This window comes from Polyergus mexicanus, unplaced genomic scaffold (genome assembly GCF_030449975.1).
Source record: "Polyergus mexicanus isolate NDT 795.1 unplaced genomic scaffold, iyPolMexi1.0 SCAF_8, whole genome shotgun sequence".
NCBI classification, from domain to species: Eukaryota; Metazoa; Arthropoda; class Insecta; order Hymenoptera; family Formicidae; genus Polyergus; species Polyergus mexicanus.
This window is the reverse complement of record NW_027223328.1, coordinates 104,446-127,572: the sequence shown is the minus strand read 5'-3', so window position 1 is coordinate 127,572 and position 23,127 is coordinate 104,446. Positions and strand designations below refer to the sequence as shown.

The 23,127-nt window shown below is 31.0% G+C and overlaps 1 protein-coding gene across 2 annotated transcripts in view; it reads right to left on the bottom strand.

Annotated features, from left to right (window-relative positions):
- LOC138935875 (acetylcholinesterase 2) overlaps positions 1–11,100 on the bottom strand; it is a 97,071-nt gene extending 85,971 nt beyond the window's left edge. Inside the window, exons 1-2 of one of the 2 annotated variants that reach the window (XM_070300747.1) lie at positions 10,831–11,100; positions 4,610–6,028 (exon numbers count right to left, since the gene is read on the bottom strand). In XM_070300747.1, coding sequence (XP_070156848.1) covers positions 4,610–5,768 — 1,159 coding nt within the window. In that variant the 5' untranslated portion in view covers positions 5,769–6,028; positions 10,831–11,100. The remainder of the gene's footprint in view (positions 1–4,609; positions 6,029–10,830) is intronic. The other variant, XM_070300748.1, reaches the window with a different exon arrangement.
- Between the last annotated feature and the right edge of the window lie 12,027 nt (positions 11,101–23,127).

Below are 23,127 nucleotides of genomic sequence, written 5' to 3'. Positions count from 1 at the left end.
TTGATTCTCACTCTCTTGACTCTATTTAATTTATTTTTTTCCCTCTCTTCTTCGTGTTCATTTTTTAATAGTGTTTAAAAATTACCGCAAAGTGCCAATTCGAGCAACTTTCTCCCTCTCTCTCTCTCTCTCCCTCTCTCTCTCTCTCTCTCTCTCTCTCTCTTTCTCTGTCTCTTTCCAAAATGACTATAAATAAAAAAAGACAGAATCGCATCCGGTAGCGAGCGGCTATCAATAACAAAGTTGAATTAACTGATTTAGCGAGCAGGCTTAGTTATATTTTGAATTAAACTCGTATTACGTATAAATATTGTATATACGCGGTCTCTGCAGACAATACCGATTTATCATCCGGCACGGCATTTGCATATTCGATAGATGTGCCAGCAACAGAAAGCGCCTGGATAATCAAGCATAAGATAACGATCCTGCGTGGGAAGCAATATGACCATTAAATCGGTAGTAACGTTTGTGTGTGACGAGAACGAAAATATACGGCATATGTGTGAATGTCTATTCGGATTACTAATAAAATATCGGTTGATATGTGATGATATATTAAACGACTATAAAAAAACACAAAAATTGCAATAGCTATTAATCCTTTTAATATTTGTTTAATAAAATAAAAAACAAAAAGCACAAACCGACAAATTTCATCTGGCATAACGCGTTACTTTGCACAAGGCTTATATTTACATATATGATTACGAAAGATTAAAAAAAAAATGATAAAAAAATCATGATGAGAAATACAAGAAATAAACTCTCGTACACAAATACTTGATATAAAATGTATAATTATTTTAATGTGGTAACATATACAAGGACTGTCCGTAAAGAAACCGAACTTTTGAAAAAAAAAACACCCGAACGCGATGACGTCATCTGCCTTATGACACTATGTAGTGGAATATTTTAGCAACTTTCTCACATCACGAGCATGATGTTATCGTTCTTACTTATAGTTTTATGGTGGTTTAAATGAGGTTGTGTTCAGCATCCGTGGCGATTTTCTAGACGTGGAAATTTTTTTTTCTTTTTAGATTTTCTTGCAGAGTTTGACAGAGGTAGTGAGAAAGGAGAATATATTAGGGAGCTGAACAACAGTCGTCGCGTGTTTTGTTAAAAACTCGTTGATAGGAAACAAGGCGTGTGCGGGTGCATTGTCATGGTGCAGCATCGATGAATTGTTGGCCCACGCCACCGGCCACTTCTTTCTAACTGTCTCTAACAAACGCTGCAAGAAAACCTAAAAGAAAGAAAATATCACCACGTCCAGAAAATTACCACAAACGCCGAATACAATCTCATTCAAACCATCATAAAACATAATCTAAGAAGATAGCGTCATGCTCATGTTGTGAGAAAATTCTTAAAGAATCCCACTACACAGTACCACAAGACAGGCGGCCTCGCGTCATCGCATTTTGGGCGCTTTATTTCCAGTTCGGTTTCTTTATGGACAGCTGTTTTACATACGTATATGCAAGTATAAAAGAGAAATGGAGAGAACGAAAAGAGACGTGAGATGAGTAATTGTAATGTAATGTTTAATTTACATCATTTGGCATACGAAATACGTTTTAGAATTAATTGACCGATTTATCACGTGAATAAAATAAACATATTTCTTTGTACTTTACAATATAGATCCATAATTTATATTATAATTAACTTTTAATTTATATTCTAATTTGTATCCAGTATGCAGATACACACGTACAGAGTTCTCTTTTTACTACGTCAAGTTATAACTATACATAATCTTGTGATAATATATAATTTTGTTATAATTTATATTTTTAAAAAAGATTATATATATATATATATATATATATATATATATATATATAAAGTTCTATTAATTACATATTTTATGTAAATGATAATTTTTGCTTTCTATAAAATCTTATTTTTAAATGTTTAATCGCCAAGACATTTAGTATCAAAAATAAAAGACTTATATAAATGATGTATTCTTTTATTTTCGCAAAAGAAAAGTCAATTCTAAACTTGTGAAAGAAACTTCCATAAATCTATAGATTGATTAATTTCTTACTAACATTTTTATATAATTTGTTTATTTTTATGTTTTATATTTTAGGATACAAAAATGTAATTCAAACTTAATTAAAAACGGACATCATATTTAAAACATAAGTGTAAAGAGATCCGTGAGAAAATAATAATTTATAATTCTGTTTGAAAAATTATCTTTTAATCAATCTAATTTTAATGTATATGTCATTGAGTTATATATGTCACATATATAAAATTTATATCCAACCAACTTCTCCCCTCTCCTTTGATAGATGTTTCATTATAGTTTTATGACTATACGGAACAAAAGCGTCTTTCTCGTTGTTTGGTTTCAAAATTAATTTATCGAAATTTTGTATTAAACATAAATTGTTAAGTTTCTATTGAATCCGTCTGGTTTGTATATCGTCTGGTTATATTTGCTTAGTGAACTGAAATTTTATCAAATCATCGTCTCCGTATTTATAAATATAAATTATATACTTGAGTTTCAATATGAAATGTAGGATCGTGACTTTTATTAGTAACGAATTAGAGTAACGAATTCGGTTAAATGAATATCATTAATACACGAGCAAAATGTCACGCGCTACATAGATATTAATTAAAAATAATATATAATATTTCTTGGATATCAACAAAAAAAAGCATTCAAATAACGAGTCGCTACATACATATCGCGCATTTCACTCTTTATTAATCACTTAATCAATATATGCCAGAATCACATATCAATTGGTTGCGACATAAATGGTTTTTATTATTATGTAGCTTTATTCCGAGTAATCCAGTTTATCATTGTGTGAAAAGAACGATGTTTCTAAATCCCAGAACTCTTTGCGGATAACCTTAGGCAACGGTACATTTATTGATACACACAGAAAAATACATACTATATACAAGTAAATATTACTTGTTTCAAGTATTTCAAAGGTTCACATATTTGCAAATGTATTATAAATTTATCATAAGCGTTAAATTTATTCAAAATGTATTCTGAATCCTAATAAATTTAATGTATCTGACTATACTTCAATCAAGAATATTAAACTATATAATTGAAAGAAATACACTAAATTTCTCTGATCTAATAAATTTTCTTACATTAAATTAATCTGACATACCTGACTTTTCTTCGATAAAATTTTATAATATTCTTCAAAAGAAAATATTTACTTTTTTTGAGTACATGATAATGAGTTTTTCTAAAATTTCTGACGAGTCTATTTTAAGACTATTATTAAGAAAATATTCTTTGTTAAAGTTAATTGTTACTTAAAAAAAAAATAAAGAAAACTAAGTAAACATTTTTCTTAGCAATAGAATAATATTTTTCTGTGTGTATATTTGTTGACAAGCTTAATATAAATAACCACGTTGTAGTTGTAGATGATTATACATGTAATGTAAATAGTTGTCAGATAGATATGGATTTAAATGTTGTACTCTTTGCACACACACACACACACACACACACACACACACAAACACACATACACAAACAGATATATACTATTTTACGATTTCAAGATTATAGTTGCCGTAAAGTATATATGCAGTAAATGAAGAAATCCACGATTCTAATAACCGCGAAATAATTGAATCATAACTAATTTTAAAAACAATGAATAAGATAGTTGGTTAATGACAATAAATGTGAGACACAATTAACAAAACTAGGTAAATTGAAAAAGATTAAGAGCACCTGAATTATTTTAATACTATTATATATATGTTAATACTTTAATATAATATATATATTAAGAATATTCTGGTCCACACGTACAATAATTCTACATATATCTTGCATCAAATCAAATTTTAACGATTAATTTTAATAAATAAAATTTTAGTCTATTTTTTCTTTAAAAAAATTTAATGCAAATTCTAAGCTTTATTGTAAAAAAATTAAATAATATATATTTTAATTAAATTTCAGAGATATATGTAATTTTCTTTTGCAGTTGATTTGGAGGATCTCTTTAAAAAAATTTTTATTCAGAAATCTATTTCTAAGAAAATATTTAAAGCTGAAAATAAAATACATCATCAATGACAAATCATTAAAAAATTAACTTAAATGTAACTCAATTAAATATGTCTCAAATGTATATACAAAATTTTGTATATAATAATTATCTGTGAATCCTACATATATACATAATACACATCTTATGCAAAAAAAAACTTCTTACTGAATCGAAAGTGACATAAGAAGAAACATCGCGTCAATAGATAAATGTAATCTTCATAAGCAATTATTTTTGTATACTCATATTTTTAGATCGTAAACTGAGTCTCGATGCACGAATTGAATTCTCAACATACTAAAATAATCGTAACTAAAAAATTTAAAAGATTTATAAAAATTCTCTTATTTCACATCTTTCCGCTAGTAATCCAAAGAACGTCATGTAAAGCCATATAGACATATATTTTCATTCACAAAAAGCCAGCCATATAGTATGCTGGCTTAACCGCGCCACCGGCTATAAATAGCATCACAATAATGCCACCGTAAAACATTCTCACACATATATACATATATACACATTGGTGTCCCTACCTTCGTTTTCGTTATTTCCAATCAGGATCTCGGTGTCTTTGAAGTCCGCTTCCCTGACCAAGTCCAATGGATCCTTAGGTAGAAAGACGCCGTCAATAGTGGGCGCCGACGGAAAGCCGAGGATACCCCAATAACTGTTCCATTGCTGCACGGAGAGGGTCTTTGCATCCACCGATCTCATACACGCCATGACACGCGCCGGGTTTTCCTGCAGCATCGTCGAATTACATCCACAATCGTCTACCAATACTCGGGCCACCTCATTCGCCTTTTCGCCGGTCATGTAACTCCACGGGGCGTTCAAAGTGCCACTTTGAAGAATACCCCGGCGTACTAGACCCTGCGTAACTGGTGAGATCAGGTGTAGAGATACCGAGCTGCCGCCTGCGGATTCGCCGAAAATTGTAATCAAATCGGGATCGCCGCCAAAAGCGCGCGCATTTTCGCGCAACCATCTGAGAGCCAAAGCTTGATCCCAAAGGCCCATATTGCCCGGTGCCTCCTCGCTGTTGGTAAAGTGCTGATTGAGGTACAGAAAGCCGAAAGCACCGACTCGGTACTGCATCGATGCGATTATTGCATTGCCGGCCGCTGCCATAAGATCGGCGTCGTAAACGTCCAGGGTGGCAGTACCACTCATAAAGCCGCCGCCGTAGATCCATACTAATATCGCCATGCCATTATTACCGGCGTTGTTCTGTGACTCCGATTTGTGACGTAGACGTAGCTTCTGTGGCACCCAGATGTTTAGATAGAGACAATCCTCAGAGATGTTGGTGTTTGGGTTCCACATCTCCTCACCCTCGAAACCAGGAAAATACTCGTAACGCTCCTGGTAGCAACTGTTGGGCAATGTGGTAGCATTCAGGATTCCGTGCCAGGGTTCGATCGGCAGCGGCTTGCGAAACCGCAACGGACCGACGGGGGGTTTCGCGAACGGCACTCCGTAGAATACGTGGACCTCGCGTTCAAGCACTGTACGGGAGAAACCGCGCATCAAGCCGCTCGTAGTCTCCACCAACAGAGGATCATCGCGAGGATCGTTGTCCTGGCCACCATGCTGGCCGGCAACGTTCGCTCGCGTGATGCACGCGCTATGCAGGCTCAGGCCTAACAGCAACAGCAACAACGAGGACGGACAATTCATCCAAAAACTCATGGTAAAATTGAATATTCTTCTACTCGATAAGAAACGATTGTCCCGCTTGTTGAATCGATCGCGATTGACGTTCTCGCGAGCGTGATCACTAGAAGTAGCACTGTGAGAGTTCAACTATTTAATCATCATTATTTGCAAACGGTACTCCACTCTCAGCGTCCTTTGCGCAAAAATAAGTTCGTCGAGTTTTCAGCACGTATCCAGTTTCTTAGGATTTTGCACGCTTCAGGAATTGCCTATTCCGATGTCTTCGTTGTCGTCTAGGAAGATACATAGGAAAGAAGTTTCCTCTTATGCATATGGCGTATCAGGAACATGGACGGACGGGAGTAGAAAGTGATTCTTTGGCGAAGAATAAGACGATTTTGAGGGATAGAGTTCCCTTAGGTAAATCGTCAATCTTGCGCAAGTTACATTCAATGCACGTTGCGTGTTGCTTTTTAACAAAACAGAAGAAAACTTTGTTACGCTTTATTATGGAAAGCCATAAAATACTTTACTATGTTTTCATTATCTTGATTTTCTATGTCATCATCTTGTATATCTATGTATATGATATCGATTTTTAAAAGAAGAATAATTTTTCAAAATTCGCCAATATTATAAACAGACAAATATAATTTAATGAAGTTTGAATCTATTTGAGATCGGCATTAAAATATAAATTTTCATAAAGCTAAAATATTTTGGCATTAATAATTACTTAAGTCTTCGCAATTATCGGCTTTTGCGCAAGATTTTAAAACGCCAAAGAAGATAAAATAAAAATATCGCTCATTCTTTACATAATTACTTTAGTAACGTTACGCGAGACTTAATGTAATTATTATTACGAAACAATAAGAATAGACCGTTTTTAATAGCAGCGTTAAAAAAATTACAATTTACGTAAAAAATTTTTTCTCTACTTCGCTAAAAAAAAATCATTTCTTTTATAACTGTGCTGCTCATTCACATTTGATCTAAATATTACACAATCGATATTACGCCGAGAATTTCTTATCTATTCTTATTATTTTCTTATACGATACATAATAAGATATATGGATATTAAGGCATCTATATTTAGATTGCTTAAAATATCAATCTTAATTATATAAATCTTTCATAAAAAACGAGTGTCACATACATTTCACACTACAATGCTACAACAATATATTGCAATGGATACTTCTTTTTACTACAAAACTTTTATAGGTTTATTATTGAAAAATAATATCCACATAAAAGATTTAGAATTGTCATAATACGTTTCCTATGGGCACGGTATCTGCCAAGAGAGAGAGACTCAACAAGTTAGCGAGTGAAAAGCCGGCGGTGAGAGAAATACCACAACCCCCTTCTTCCGACTTTACTTCTAACAATAAACCTGTTTAAAGAAAAAAAGAAGAAAAGGAAAATATATCTCGTGCTAAATACATATATAAATTTACTAAAGAACAATTACTAAGAAACAATTGCTTTTAATAAATAACAAGAAATAGCATTCGGTAAAATAGCACTCGGTAAAATAAGAAGAATATGGTTATTCTTTGTAATAATTTTTGTAATAATTATTATCGCGCATAATATAAAACTATTTCTTATGAAAACATAATTATTATTGTATATAAAATTATTCTTTTTTACGAAAGAATGTGCAATTAATTTTTATCAATTTTATAATATATAAAATTACTCCCTATAAATACACATATAAACTCTAAATCGCAAATAATTATCTCTCACACATATAATACAATACAAAATTATTTTTACGAATAAGAGATTATTACGAATAATTATGGTCATACGTATGTTTCTTCACAGATATTATTAAAAATATTTCTCCTGATAAAATAATCATTATTACCGGTGCACGTGCATTTAATTTTTTCTCTATGTTTCCAGAACTAGGGTTAAAAAAGAACAGAAAAAATAACGTTCATGTAAATTTAAATTTTAAGTGGCATTTATATGAAATCGGCTATACACGTTTCAATTATTAATCACGTAAATTGCACTCAATATTAGTAATTACATTCCTATTTACAGTTGTCCGACTATCGCATTACGTAACTGTTCGCGTTGTACGATAATAATTTCGCGTATTTCGCGAAACAGTTTCTACTTCCGATTGTAGTATCCGCCATAAACCACAACACCAGAATATTGCACAGTGTCGATTGCAATAATGCAGTCCGCCACGAATCATCATTAAAGCTTCATGAACCGAAGATAGGATTCTGCATCAGCGTATGTTATTATCTCTATTGAACACTCACATCGCGCACTATATTATTTAGAAAATAAAATTTAGCACATTTCTAGCAATTTATTCCTGAAAATTGTTACGTCATTAAAATTAAATCAAAATTTTGTCAACAAGAGATAGCAAGCCTTTCCTTTGGAAGAGAATAGTTTTGCTACGTTAGAGTCTGGAATCTCTTTTAACCAAACAGTTGATCGTGCCAATTTTTTAATTATATAATAGTTAATAAATATGCGGTTTCTTTTCTTAAAAAAAAAGAGAGAGAGAGAGAAAGAGAAAGAATAATATTCAGCCGACTTTAATATATTTTCTATTTAATATTTTGTTTACTGTTAATATGATGGTAGAATCTAGTATCTAGAATTTGATCTTTTTAATTACATCTAGGTTGATATATTTTGTTATCATTTTTTTTAACGAAATGTGAGATATGTAAGTGTTTATTTTGTAAAATAGATTGATATAATATAAGTATTATCTCGAATTATTATTTTCTTTATGGTCAAAATTATTGTATAAATTTTATCATATTTCTAGCAAGTGAAAAAGATTAATTCTCTGTTAATCACAAGAGAAACAGTGAAATTAATAAAATGCCGAGATTATAAAAATCTTAAGAAAAATTGACTATAAATTAGATTTTTATTATATATATGCGTTTAAATAATATTATATCTATATTTTATTTGTATTTTCCAATAATATTTATAAATTGTACAAAGTACATCGTAGAAATCGCATGATATTTTTATTCATTTGCGATAATATGATAAAGAAAGTTATAGACAAAACTTTATCTATGTTTTTAAAGTGCAATAAATTATAATAACAAACATTGAAAAAATTATTTTTTTCATGATGTAATCTATGTTTATCTATGTGTGTGTGCGTGCATGCGTGCGTGCAGGCGTGCGTGCAGGCGTGCAGGCGTGCGTGCAATGTGTGCGCGCGGGTGTGTAATTACAAAAACTAAATCATACAAAATTTTCTACTAATCAACAGTACAATTGAAAAAGAAAAAGTTGTTGAGTAATGATCGTACAATAATATAGATAAAAAATATTAAGTAAAAGATTTTTATAAGATTATGTTTTTTGGAATTTGGAAAATTAATAATATATTTACGCAATTGAAATTGTAATATATATATATATATTTATTTATTTATTTATTTGTGCTTTTTTAAGCTTGTGTAAAAATAATCTCTAATATTTTTATATATATCTAACAATAATCTTATATGCGTGGTATTATCGAATTTATCGCGATAGTCATAACTAAAATCTAATAAAAAATACCAAATTCTTGTCATCTAAAAAATAAAACTTAATTTTTTTCTCCCTCATTCTCTCTCTCTCTCTTTCTCTCTCCTCTAGTAACTTAAATTATTATAAGTTATTTTATTTAAAAAAAAAAAAAGAAAAAAATAGATTGTTGTATTTTTATATTTATGTATTATAATCGAGACAAATTCGGCAATATATATACAATATATATGATATAAAATTAGTAAATCTTGAAAAAGAATAAATGCTATTAATTTTTAAACTTTTACAAAATTTTCAAAATTTTTCAATTTTCGCAAAGATAAAACCTCAATTTTATTTCTATATTTTATTTATTTTTGCAAAAACTACTCTTTTTTTGATTGGATTACGTTTCTTGACTATTGTATATTTCTAAAAACTTAAGAATTATATCTTTCGCTATGAAAAATTTTTGTTATATAGGATCTCTTGGAACTGATAGCAGCAGGCGAAAAGGAGGTGATTCTATATGAAAAAATAAGTCGAAAATGTAGAATAACATTATTTTTTATACGAGGCTTTGTTTTTGAAAAACACGACTTTAAATATTCGTCAGATATGCTACGGATGTGTTATGTCTGATCTCATGTTCGAACTCGCTATAAAATAAGTTTAGCTTTCGAACTCTTCAAAACGCAAGAATTCCTATAAATTTAATACGAAGGGCACGTTATGTATACAGCAAAACAGGCAACACTTCCAACAATTTTTCAAGAATTAATAAAACAAAATTCTTAAAAAGTAAACACATCTTGACTTATTATATATCCCCGAAGTATCCTTTGATATTGACATTGTTTGTAAACACAAATTTATGCAAAGGTAACGTATAAGCTTGATTGAAACCAGACATGGCATGCATATCTGACGAATATTTAAAATTGTTTCTTTCTCAAAAACAAAGCCTCGTATAAGAAAACATTATTCTACATTTTCGACTTATTTTTTCATATAAAATTATCTCTTTCCGCTCTCGGTACCACCAGTTCCGCGATACCATGTATATATCTCACATTCTTGTCTTTTCCTTTCTTATATAATACATATGTTCCTTATTAGGAACATTTTGCCGAACATTAAGACACATTTTCTGCATAAAATAATTGACTAGTACTCTTTTATATAAATTTTTAGTTTCTTTTCATCATAACGAGTATGCGACAAACTATTTCTCAAAGCCCCATTTTGTGAAATAATCACTCTTGACTTACAATTAGTCGTAATACATGTGAAATAATTTTTAAGCACTATTTTATAAGAACTATAATTGTCCCTTTTTATCATAAAGTCATAATAATAGCAATAAGCTACATTTCATTAATAACGGCTTTTGAAACAACCTTCACTCTTTATTGCAATTATTCTTGCCATGATCCTTCCGATCTTTCTTCTCTTTCTTTCCTTTTTCCCCTTCTACCATCCTGCCTTTTCTAAACTCTTCCTAATCTTTCATCCTATACATACTCCCGTACACAATATACACGCGCCGGATATGGAGGTTTACCTCTCAAAATTGCTTCCGCTAACTCGGCTCTCTTTTCACCCCCCTCCCTCCAAAGTATCGTTACCAGAAATGACTCTTCGTCACTTCGTCTCGTTTCGTAATCCTGTTCTTTTTTTTTTATCATTTGATGACAACCCTTAGCAATTACAATTTCGACTCTACGATTCTGGCGAATTGCCGCAAAGGAAAACACTACGTACGTAGACACAATTATCACGCGGCAACCGGCGTGCCGCGTTGCACGGGGTCGACTGATCGAGAATGTAGAAGTGGAGGTGGTGCTGATGGTGGTGGCAGTCCTGGCCGTGGTGGTGGTGGTGATACTGATGGTGGTGGTGGCGTACACTTCGCGCATAAGCCGCGCGGTCGTATCTATACAAGCGACTCAATCTTCAAACATTGTCCTTGCTTGCTTACGACTCTCCTTCTCTCTTTTTCTCTTTCTCAATCTCCAATTTTCTTTCTCATTTCTTTCTTTCTCTTTCGTTTTCTCTTTTTCTTTTCTTTTTCTTGTTTCTGTATCTCTTCTCTCCTTTCTTTCCCTTTTCTCCTTTTTTCTTCCCTTGTTTAATTTTTTATCTCTCTTCTTTTTCTCTTTTCTTACACTCTTTTGTCTCTTCTCTTCTCTCTCTCTCTCTTTTTTTTTTTTTATAGATTTCCCATCATATTTTTTTTGCTTTCTCCTTTTTTTCTAATTTTCATTGTCTTTTTCTCATTTTTCTTTCCCTCTCTCTCTCTCTCTCTCTCTTTCTTTTTCTTCTTTATTCTTTCTTTTTTTTGTTTCTTCTTTTCTTTCTTTCTTTTCTCCTATTTCTGTCTTGCCTTCTCACTTCTTTTCCTCGACTTGCTCTCTTTTTGTTCTACCCCTTTTTTCTTTCCTTTCTTTTTTCTCATTCTCTTTCTTTTCTTGTATGTATCTTTTTCTCTTTTTTCCTCTTTTTGTTTCACTTTTACCTGTCCGTTCTTCGGTTTTATTTATTAAGTACATGCTTACATTGTTTTACTTACTATCAATATCCCAGCTTTAACTTTTGGTTTTTAATGGACTAAATCGCTAATGCACACACACACACACACACACATATATAAATATATAAATTAGTAAAGGTATTGTACAGTAGTAAGAGAAGAATACGTCTTGCACGCGTGTATGTGCGAGCGTATAAGTTTAATTCTTATTATTTTAAGGGATGTTATTCTGTACGTGAAGGACTTGCCCTCTTTCCAGTTAGAGTAATTTACCATAAATCCTAAATAACGTAATTATTATCCGGAGATTACAGCCGCGAAAGCAAGGAGAAGCAATTATCTGGAAAGGGATTACGCGGAATTTCGTTTTAGTCCTAATCGATATTATAGTCTGTATCCGACAATCACAACATCGTTGTTTTAATTGCGATTAGAGATACTTTTCTGTTTTCAGTTATAATATACTCAATCATTCCAAAAATTTCTATCCTTTATTATTAAAAAGTATTCCCTAAATGACAAAAATATATTTAAATGTTTATGATAATTACAACAAAAAAAGCTAATATTTAAGTTTCTATTTATTGTAGGGTAATTTTAATATCTCGTAAAAGACTCTCATACAAAAGATTATATCTTATATGTTTAGAATCTATTTAAGTGTAGTAAATATATATTTCCGTTAATTATAAACTTATTTAATATCTAATATTAATGACAAGAGACAATTTCTTGAAAATTTTTATGATTATCCGCCATAATCGCTTCTTGGATTATGAGCATTGTTTTTTTTTTTTTTTTTAAATCAGTCTAATTATATGATCATGCTGCAATTAGAGACGAAAAAATGAATGTCTATTCTATAATATGATATACTATATACATATATACTAGAGCAAATAAATATCTAATTTCAAAATCTAACTTTAAATCTAATTTTAAATTTAGGCATATAAATTTGTTACCATTAGCATCGTATAATCAATAATCTATCAACATTAACAATTAAAAAATTATTTTTTAGACTTTTGTAAATTAAATCCGTTTCTAAAAGAGAATATTCTTTTTACTCTTATATTAATAACATCCACTAACAATAAGAGAATTGTATTATCTACTTTACGTTATAGGTTTTTTGGGTCACTTGGCTTGGCTAACTCTATTTCCAAATAAAAGAAAGATAGTGAATTCTTTTATATATCTAATGGAGATCTCAAGGAGAACATTATCGCTTTTTTCGTCAAAGATATTTGGCGTTTCTAAAATCATTTTAATTTTATTAAACGTATTGCACGTTGTTTTCTTATTGTATTATATAGGTTGAAGCAGAGAAATATGGCTCAATATTAAAATTCTCAATTGATTATGTTTTTCCTTTATATAATACCGTTGAACAGTAATGATGTTGTACGATATATCTGACATTATACTATCAAACTTATATATTTTTATACGATAATTTTTATTATGCAAGTATAACTTTAGTTATAGGGGTTGCATGAACATTCTATGATGTAATATACGGCTAAAAGTATATTATATTACAATGAAATATTTTGTGCGTGAATATTACATGAAATGTAACTAGATTTGCGCTCTACCCGAATATATAATAGGCACGCAGCTGCAATACCCATGAGTACGGAAAGATGTTCAAGATGCGTGATGTTATTAACGAGAGGACCCAGCAGAACGCGCACCGAATATTTAACGATCTCATCTATGATCACATGGATTTCCCGGAGATTCTGCCGAAGAGAAAAAAAAAGAGAAACAAAGAGCGAGGGAAAGGCCGAAAAAGGAAATATAAAAAGAGGCAAAAAAAAGGGAAAAGAAAAGAGAGAGGAGAAAAAGCACAAGAGAAAAAGAGAAGAAAAAGAAGGGAAAAGAGATAAAGGAGAAAGAGATAAAAAAAGATAAGAAAGATAAAAAGATAGAGGAAGAGAAAATGAGAAAAGAAAAAAAGAGAAAAGAAAGGAGACAGTATAGAGAAGAGGGGCTACAATAGAGGAAGAATAGAGTAGAATAAATTGGAGGGAGAAAAAAAAAGGAAAAGAAGGAGAGGAAAGAAAGGGAGAGATAAAGTAAAAAGGAAAAAGAAGGAAAGAAAAAGAGGAGGGAAAGAAAGAAAAAGAAGCCTTTCTCCTTAAGTAATAAAGAGCTCAAAATTTTGTTTTTATTATACGCTGCTTATTAAATATTCTTAAGCCATTTGATTGCAATTTGTCGACAGACATTTCTTATTACAATGTTCTGTAATTTTGCATCAAATGTATCGCAATTCTTCTACTTCATTGCTAATGAATGCAATAAATAGTAGTATATTAAAAGAAATTTCGAAAAATATGATATTTTCGAAAAATCTGATTGCATTGTTGTAAAATACATTAAAAACAAAACTTTAGAAATTTTTTTTTAATTCTTTATCGTTTTGACGGTATTCACTCAGATGATATGAAAATCAATTTTTGTCATGTTTTACCCTCTTAACGATCATATCAGCGCAAATAAAAAATATGTCTCTTTCTTATTTTGATTTATTGTTAGACTATAACAGATTCAAAACTCGTCAAAATCACAAAAGAGACACCTCCGATACGCCCCTTGTGAAAGGACGTTAGAGCACATTGAGAATAACTATGTTTAGCAAAAAGTTTTGAAATCGTATATCTATATCTGCCTTTAAAGTCGAACCAATTTCAATCGGAGTAGATTGAGCGCTTTTAAAAGACATATATTAAATCATTTATTTAGATTTATTTTTAAATAAATAATTTATAGGACAAATTGTAATTACTTTTTATATAGAACTAAAAATATTGCTAACAAAATATGAACACACCCAGAAAATTATTCAGCTTAGAGAAAATTTATTTTTTAAATAACCTACATATATTTTTAATCTTGTTTTATTACATATTACTATATATTGTACTTGAATTAGAAAGTTTGAGAATACGAAAATATGATTTAAAAAACATTACTAGGAATTTGCCGACATACATAAAATTGCATAATTTTTTTATTCTGCCATGAGAGGCAATAGCATCCTTTCTTACTGCTTCAAGTTTCTAATTTCCTTTCTAATCCACCCCTCTTGTCCTATTATATAAAGATCAATTTTGCCAATTTTTAGCATCAATATGCTTATGTGAAACGGCTCAGGATTAATCAAATTATGACGATTATGATCCCGTCAACCTGTCGCATATCTGAAACAAAACGTCTTTGCGGCGCGTCGTTTTTATCGCAATTAATTAGTGCATTCAACTGATTCCCGTCTCTATAGATAGATTTAAAATAGATATTTTATTACTTTTCGGTCAAAAGAAGCATGTTTGATCGAACTGTATTCAGAGCTCCTCACTTTTTTTTTTTCTCTTTTTGTTTGCGAATTGCCAAGCGCAGGAATATTTCATATTTCCGACATTTTGGAAACTGCGAGAAAATGTAAGAAATATCATAAAAGTAAATGTAGTATAAAGCAATACAATTGCACCATACCACATATAGGGTATTAATAATTTTATTTAGAAAAATTTATTGTTTGAAAAAAATTAATCAGAAATAAATTTCTCATAAAAATAATATTTAACAAGATTTGATTAATTTTAAAGTAAAAAAAAAAATGAAAATTGCAATTGCAACCACGCATAACATAAAAATGTACATATCGGTATTCTTTAATGGAATATCAAGTATCACGTAATCGCGGACGTGCCCATTGGATCAATGGGTGTTACGTCGAACGTGAATCGCTTGCCGATTTTACCGATAACATACAGAACATACCGAGTAAATTTATAGCAGTGTTCCGTCTCGTATTACAGAATTTCAATCCTAAAAAATCTATTAGCTATATTACTACTATATCTATTTTTAGTTTAAGAAAAACAGTGAGAAAGGAGAATAGGGGGCGGAACAACGGTCGTCACGTGTTTTGCCAAAAACTCGTTGATAAGGAACAAGGCGTGTGCGGGTGCATTGTCATGATGCAGCATCGATGAATTACTGGTCAATGCCTCCAGCTGCTTCTTTCTCACTGCTTCTCTCAAACGCTGCAAGAAAATATAAAAAAAAATTGCCACGAACGATGAACACAATCTCACTCAAATCACCATGAAACGTAAATTAAGAACGATAACGTCATGTTCGTGATGTGAGAAAATTGCTAAAAAATTCCACTACATATACACAGTGCCACAAGGCAGATGACCCCACGTCATCGCATTCGGGCGCTTTTTTAAAATACGGTTTCTCTCTCTTTACGGGCAGCCCTTGTATATAAGAATATGTACATACATCCTACTGTTTTGTAATATTTTACCTTTCACTATTAATATCGCCAATTTTGCTTAAATTAATTTTTGCATAACTATTTGCGCCAATGAAATTATAACAGCTGCGATTTACATACTTCGAGCTTATCCGAAGACACGGTATTCCACTATAATGATTCGTCAATAATTAATTTCTAGATTTAGTTGCTTATCTTTCTCAATTAATCTGCCCTACTGAGCACAGAAGAGATACTCGCTACTTATATACATATATGAAAAACAAGATAATGTCATTTATTTTCAAATAATTTTTAATACGATATTACTAATATAATTTTTAATTAAGTATCAAAATGTTGTGTAAATAATAAATATAAATGCATAAAAATCAAAAGATATTTTAGGTTATAAACAGGCTTTAATTTAATTAAATATTTAAATAATAATCCAACGCTTATAAAATAAAAAAATGTGTACAATATATATGTATTTGTAATGTTTTATATCGCTTAGAACAGATGTAGAATAAATTCCGAAATTTTAATATTAACGTGAAAATTTACATAGATACATGTATTTAACTCTTGTTTTATATAGTATTATATAAAAACATCAATATCATATACTATTTCTCTCATAGAAAAAATTAAAATAAATTATAAACAAAATATTAAATGAAAGAGTACATTTCCTAATTTTTGTTCGCCCAAAGTATTGTAAAAAAGATATCTCTTAATCTAAAAATACATACTTTTATACGTGTTGCATTAGAAAAAAGAATGCATTTGTAAAAAGAATGAAATAATTTGAATCGAGTATGGTAAAATACGATATATAAGGTTTAGCCTTTTATATACATATTAAATAATAAGCGCAAAGGCAAAATTTAGGTGCTTATCTTAGATTGCTTAACTTTAGATTATATGAAAAATTCAGATTTATTGACCATTTTAAATAAGGAATTGCATTACACGCTCAAGTTAAACAATTTCGCAAAAAATTTTCTTTTGCCCTCTTTTGAAATTTTTTATATCCTAGGTTTATGTCACATCTCAGAGTTTCAGTTAAATGTCTGACATAGTCGAGTCAAAATTATTCCGACGTACAGTTATAAAATTAAATAATGGTACGAAGGGGTCGGTATAGAAACCGTGGGTGTATACTATGTGTTAAATCTCACATCAATCAAATCGCTGGTTCCCAGACTGCTTGCCCCCCTATGCTTCGTATCGAATTTGCACGTATAAATAATCGATATACATGCGTGCCTACATGCGTTAGGCGCAATTGAGATAAGTAATATGCAGCAATTTATTTCTCAAAAGTCAAGTTTTCCGAGAAAGATAGAAGCTTTCTCACTCTTTCTCTCTCTCTTTACATATATATATATATATATATATATATATATATATATACATGTACATATGTATGTATACATATGTATATAAATGCTGGAATTTCTTAATAATGCGCGGTTCAACATTTTGAATGTAATAGCGAGATTGTCCCCACTTCACTCCTAAACCGTAAAATTCAGGATCGTAGCACAATATTGTTACGTCTACATATTATTTTCCAACACATCGCCGAGGAAATAGATACGCATTGTTGCGCGGTTGTATGTACTGTTACCCCCTCCTCCCCTCCCTCCCCTCCCCATCACCCCTTCCGTCACACAAGTCTTGCGAGTGTAAAACAATATGATGACCCTGAATTTAGATCCCCAAGAAGGGATACTTGTTAGAATATAGCAGAGCCCCCGTATAGTCTACTCTTGAGAGATTCTAATATATTTATAATACGTATATATATAGGCGCATGCTACATATTTATAGTCTGAATGCATTTTTTTTTATTTACTATTTTTATTTAATTTTGCAAACGAGTCTTTCTAACTCATTTTATTGATACTTAATATATAATTTATATAATAGTCATTATATCTATGAATAATATATTTTGTCATTTTTTAAAGCCAACAAAATGCGCCAGAATAAAAAGAAAAAAAATCATCCATTAGATCACTGCAATGTAGTTAGAGATATTAAACCAGCAATGATCGTGACTTAAAATAATAACGATTGGCTGGTTCGGTTGAGGGGATAACAAGCGTCTTCCGCCGACAATTGCACGATGATCCATTTATAAGTTACTCTGATCGCAAGTAGAAGATGCTCGCATCTTGTCGCACAGGATGCACTCGCCAATCTGTTGATTCGTCACGTTGACATGCATTTAAGGATCCAAAATTCTGTCTCATTCAAACTCAACTCATGACTGTATTCTGCACAATTAAGGATCTTGCAAATTATCTGTTTCACCGACTAATTGCAACTTTTTTTAAATTCTTCTACATACTGGCTGCATAGATTTTTAAATCATTTTAAATAATAAGAGTACACATACATATATGAATTAATGTAGAAAATTTATGCTAAAAGTTTCAAAAAAAATGTTTAATATAAAGATTGTTTTTGTCTGTTTTTTAATCCATTGTGGCATCTAGAGCTACCAACCAAATCGGCAATATTGGCTTTGTATAAAAGTTATGCAGTCTACAAGAGTTGTCCATAAAGAAACCAAACTTTAAAAAAAGCGCCCGAATATGATGACGGGATCGTCCGTCTTGTAGCATCGTGTAGTGGGATTTTTTGGCAACTTTCTCATACAACGAGCATGACCCTATCGTTTTTAGTTTATGTTTTATGGTGATTTAAATGAGATTGTGTTCGTCGATGTTTGTGGCGATTTTCTAAACACGGCGATTTTTTTCTTTTTTTTTTGGGGGGGGGGAGGGATTTTTTTGCAGAGTTTGAGAGAGCCAATCAGAAAGGAGAGTAAGAGGCTTTTAGCTGTTTTGTCAAAAAGTCGTTGATAAGGAACAACACGGCTTCGTAAGAATTAAATATAGATCTGAGGAATAATTATCTCTTGAAACGTATGTACTTTACCGAAAATACAGAAATCACCTATCTTGTTCTACTTGATGTCAATTTTTAATATTAACGAGCAACCTGTATTAAATAACTTGCTAGAATGCAGGCATTAATCGATATTTTACCTTTGTAATCCACAATATCGCAATGTCAGTGTGTTCCATATGTTCTCTTTGTACTCCGCTTATGAATACTACATTGACTACTATGATTAACACGATCAGTAAATTCTAGTGTGCAAATGGATAAGCAACTGTATGATGAATTGCAACACTACCATGAATTCTATGCACTTTTGCAATGAAGTAATGCACGAAATATTGTCTAAAAGATGCAAGCTTCATAAAAGATAATATAATATTTCTCAAATGAGAATTTTCAAATGAAAATCATACTTGATATCTATTTTAAGAGATATATTATATGTATATATATATATATATATATATATATATATATATATAAACATTTTATTAATTTTCGGAATAATATTAGTATATTAGTATAAACATAGTAAAATCGTAATTATATTGGTTTTTATAGATTTTGTGGAAAAATCATTGATTACGAATTCATTGCCACATTTACACAAAATTTGTTATAATGTATATAAATAAACTGACAATAAGATTGTAAATTTTTGTTAGATTTTATCTTATCCATAAAATCGATAAACTTTGAGCAAAATTGATTGATTGACGTTAATTAAAGTTTAATCATCACTATTAAGCTAATATTAAAATCGTTTGATACAATTTAAAATTTTTGATTTTACATTGTAGCATTTTAATTTTAACCGCGCGTGCCTGTATGTATGCATAACTAACAGTAAGAGTAAGTTTCTGGTACTTACTATTACTTTAAATTAAAGATTCCGTATTTTCAAATTTATCCGTTAATTGTCCATTAAATTTCAGAAAAAAAAGATTATTTTAGATCTCTTTATATTTTTTTAAAATTAAATAATTATTTATTGCGCATTTTTCTTTCATTCATATCTTATATTTTCTCTTTCTACATACTCTTACTATAATTTTAAATACCTTGTTCTTCAATAACAAGATTATTCTTAGTATTTTCACACATTGTTAAAGAAAATATTGATATACAATATTTATCTTCTAGTTATCAAGATATTTTCCACTGACATTCTTATGGTTCGATGAATCTCATCATCAAAAACCCAAAACATTCCCTTAGAACTAAGTACGATACACGTGCTGCATCGACACACGTAACAGATAACAGATAATCAAGGCTGAACTTTGTACTCGCGTAGGAAAGATCATAACATCAGCAGATGTGTTGATGTATCATAAATTGAATACAATCGTCGGAATGGACGAAACATTTTTCGCGAAACAGGATGCGAGGCCGCGACGAAGAACAGAGATAGAATCGGAAATTACGAAGCAGGCTAAACGAAAATAACCAGGGCCGATGCAGGTCATTGTTTACGTCACCAGACCTCGGCAACTTTTATTCGGCGTTCTCTACGATGGTCCTTCTTTATTTGCACACAGATCGACTTTAACGAAAATCGGCACACCCTGACCTTTCATCCGCACCCGCGATTATATTGCAATTACAACACCCGGAATGCAATTTTTAGGCCGACTCAACGAGAATTTTTTTTTTTTTTTTTTTTTTTTTTAATTTTATTGGATGGTCAAAGAAATCAATTAAAAAAGTTTGCTTTCTCATTTATCTTTTTCTGTTCTTTTATTTTAAATGGCGTGATGATTAAAGTGAAAAAAATAAAAAGAGAAAAGAAGGTTATTGTGAAGTATGTATGTAACAAAGTAATAATGAATGTACTAAATAAGAAAACTTAATATTGATTTAAATATGTTTTCTCGTAGATAAACATACGCATTCAAAAAAGTTTTTAGCCAATAACTTTAGCTAATAACTTATAATATTGATTGGTATAGATATACAAGAATATTAGTAGATTTGAAGAAAAAAACCTATTGTAATAGATAATTACAATAAAATAAAGAACGTTAAAATATTCTTAGCAATTTTTTCTTAACAACAAATTGATAAATTCCATTGATTTTCCTCATCATTTTACACATAAAAATATTAAAATAAAATTATGAAAAAATCAAAATTTTACAAGATATAAGAAGAAATATATAATCTTATATAGAAAAAAATTAAGATAATGTGATAAAATATGAAAGACGCATGCGCTATAAGAAAAATCTGTTATATGCGTTATATATTTTCCCCTTAAAACTGTGGAACTTTTGTTGAAAACATTTTTCAGTAACTACACGCGATATAGAAAGAATTTATAAAGATCATAAAGTTAAGCGGTCCAACATTTCTGCGCATACATAAAATTAAAAAGAACGCAAAAATTAAAAAAGTTATATATATAATGTTATTGTATAACGTGTCTATGTGCGTGCTCTATTAAAACCACCCAGTATTAACGATATGGACACAATGATATTTTAAATTCTTTTTGAATGCTCGATTAAAATAATTCCTCTCGTCTCTCACGTTTGGAACGCTTGATTAACATGAGATGAATTTCCTTGTCTCTTACGTTTGATATTAAGTTAAGATATTTAATTAACGCGAGTTCCCTTATCTTTCACGTTTAGGGTGATCTGCCTGCAAATTCAAGTGATTTGACACTTTGTGTGATTTCTTTCTACGCAAGTACATTAAAAGGATTTGTTTGAAGCCAACAAATCCGGTTGATATAAGAAATCGCATCACCCTAGAGCTCTCGCAGATATTTCCAAAGTACTTTAAAGAATTTGCGATTACATTACATCATAGATTTCAAATGTGCGCAAATAATAGTACATTGGAATAAGTGTTATAAAAAGAAGAAAAGAGAAAGAAAGAGAGGCGCATTGAGTGTATCGTGAAAGATATAAGAGGACTCATTATGTTAATCTCCCCAAAAATCGCCATCCCTTCTTATTTCCTTAATAACAACAGCATCTGTATGCGAGCACTCATCTCATCTTATCGTTCTCGAAAGGTTTCCGGTCCTTCCGATCATACACAATGCGTTTATCTCACGACCTTCTTCCATCTGTTTGCAGAGGCGATCGCATAGATGATTCGTCGAGCCGCTTGCGTGAACCATCCCAGCGATTCCGAGCCCGGGTGGATTCGTAAGAAATCGATACGCGGCAAACCTGCCACCTGCTGGCAGCCTCAGTCCACCCACGTACAGGTTACGCCGGTAGCTTCTTTGCGTTCGTTTCTAGGGCGCAGAGACCAACCCCTTAAGAATCCAGGCATCTTTTCCGGGATTGTGGATAAAGGCCTTGAGCTGTCTGCCATCTCGATACGATCTCTCTTCTTGATGTAGCCATTTACCTGTTCCTGTCATTTTCCTATCCTAAACAATGATTACGAGTTGTCGAGACGAGCTTCCTGTCATTATGCAAATTAAAATGTGAATACAGATCCAATACGTAATACGGCGAAATTGCCAATGCATCTAATGCACAAGTTACATCGAAAACTCGGATAATGAATAATTTCGATTTACGATAATTCAATAGGATAGGCGTAATATAGCTTTTTTTCGCGAGAAAGAGAGAGAGAGAGAAACTAGAAAAAGAGAGAGACTAGAATATGTGTGTGCATGTGTGTCAAACCTACTGAATAAATATAAATATAACAATTTTCGCAAGGCGGAATAAATATATATATTTTAATATTTTATGCATTTTGTACATAGAGCATATATATCACAAGATCTTATCAATTCTTTCATTCCCAGGTTTCTTGATTAATTCCGAGAATCGCTTACTCGTATCATTAAATAATTAATATCCAATAAAACCATATTGCCATTTGCTGTTTAAAACTCAAATTTCACATCTAATATTGACCTTAAAATTTTATATTTGATACAGACATTTTTAAAATAGAAATTGTATATAAATTAATAAAAATAATCATAAAATTGATTGCGTGTTCGGCACTTGAATGACAGTCTTCGCAGATGACATTTGAGTCAAGCTATAAATAGAATGGCAAATCGGAGCACAAGGTACAAATGTGACAAATAAACCTGCTAAATATACATTATGATCCACAAAATGCATTTAGCATTGGCCGTTTCTTTCTGA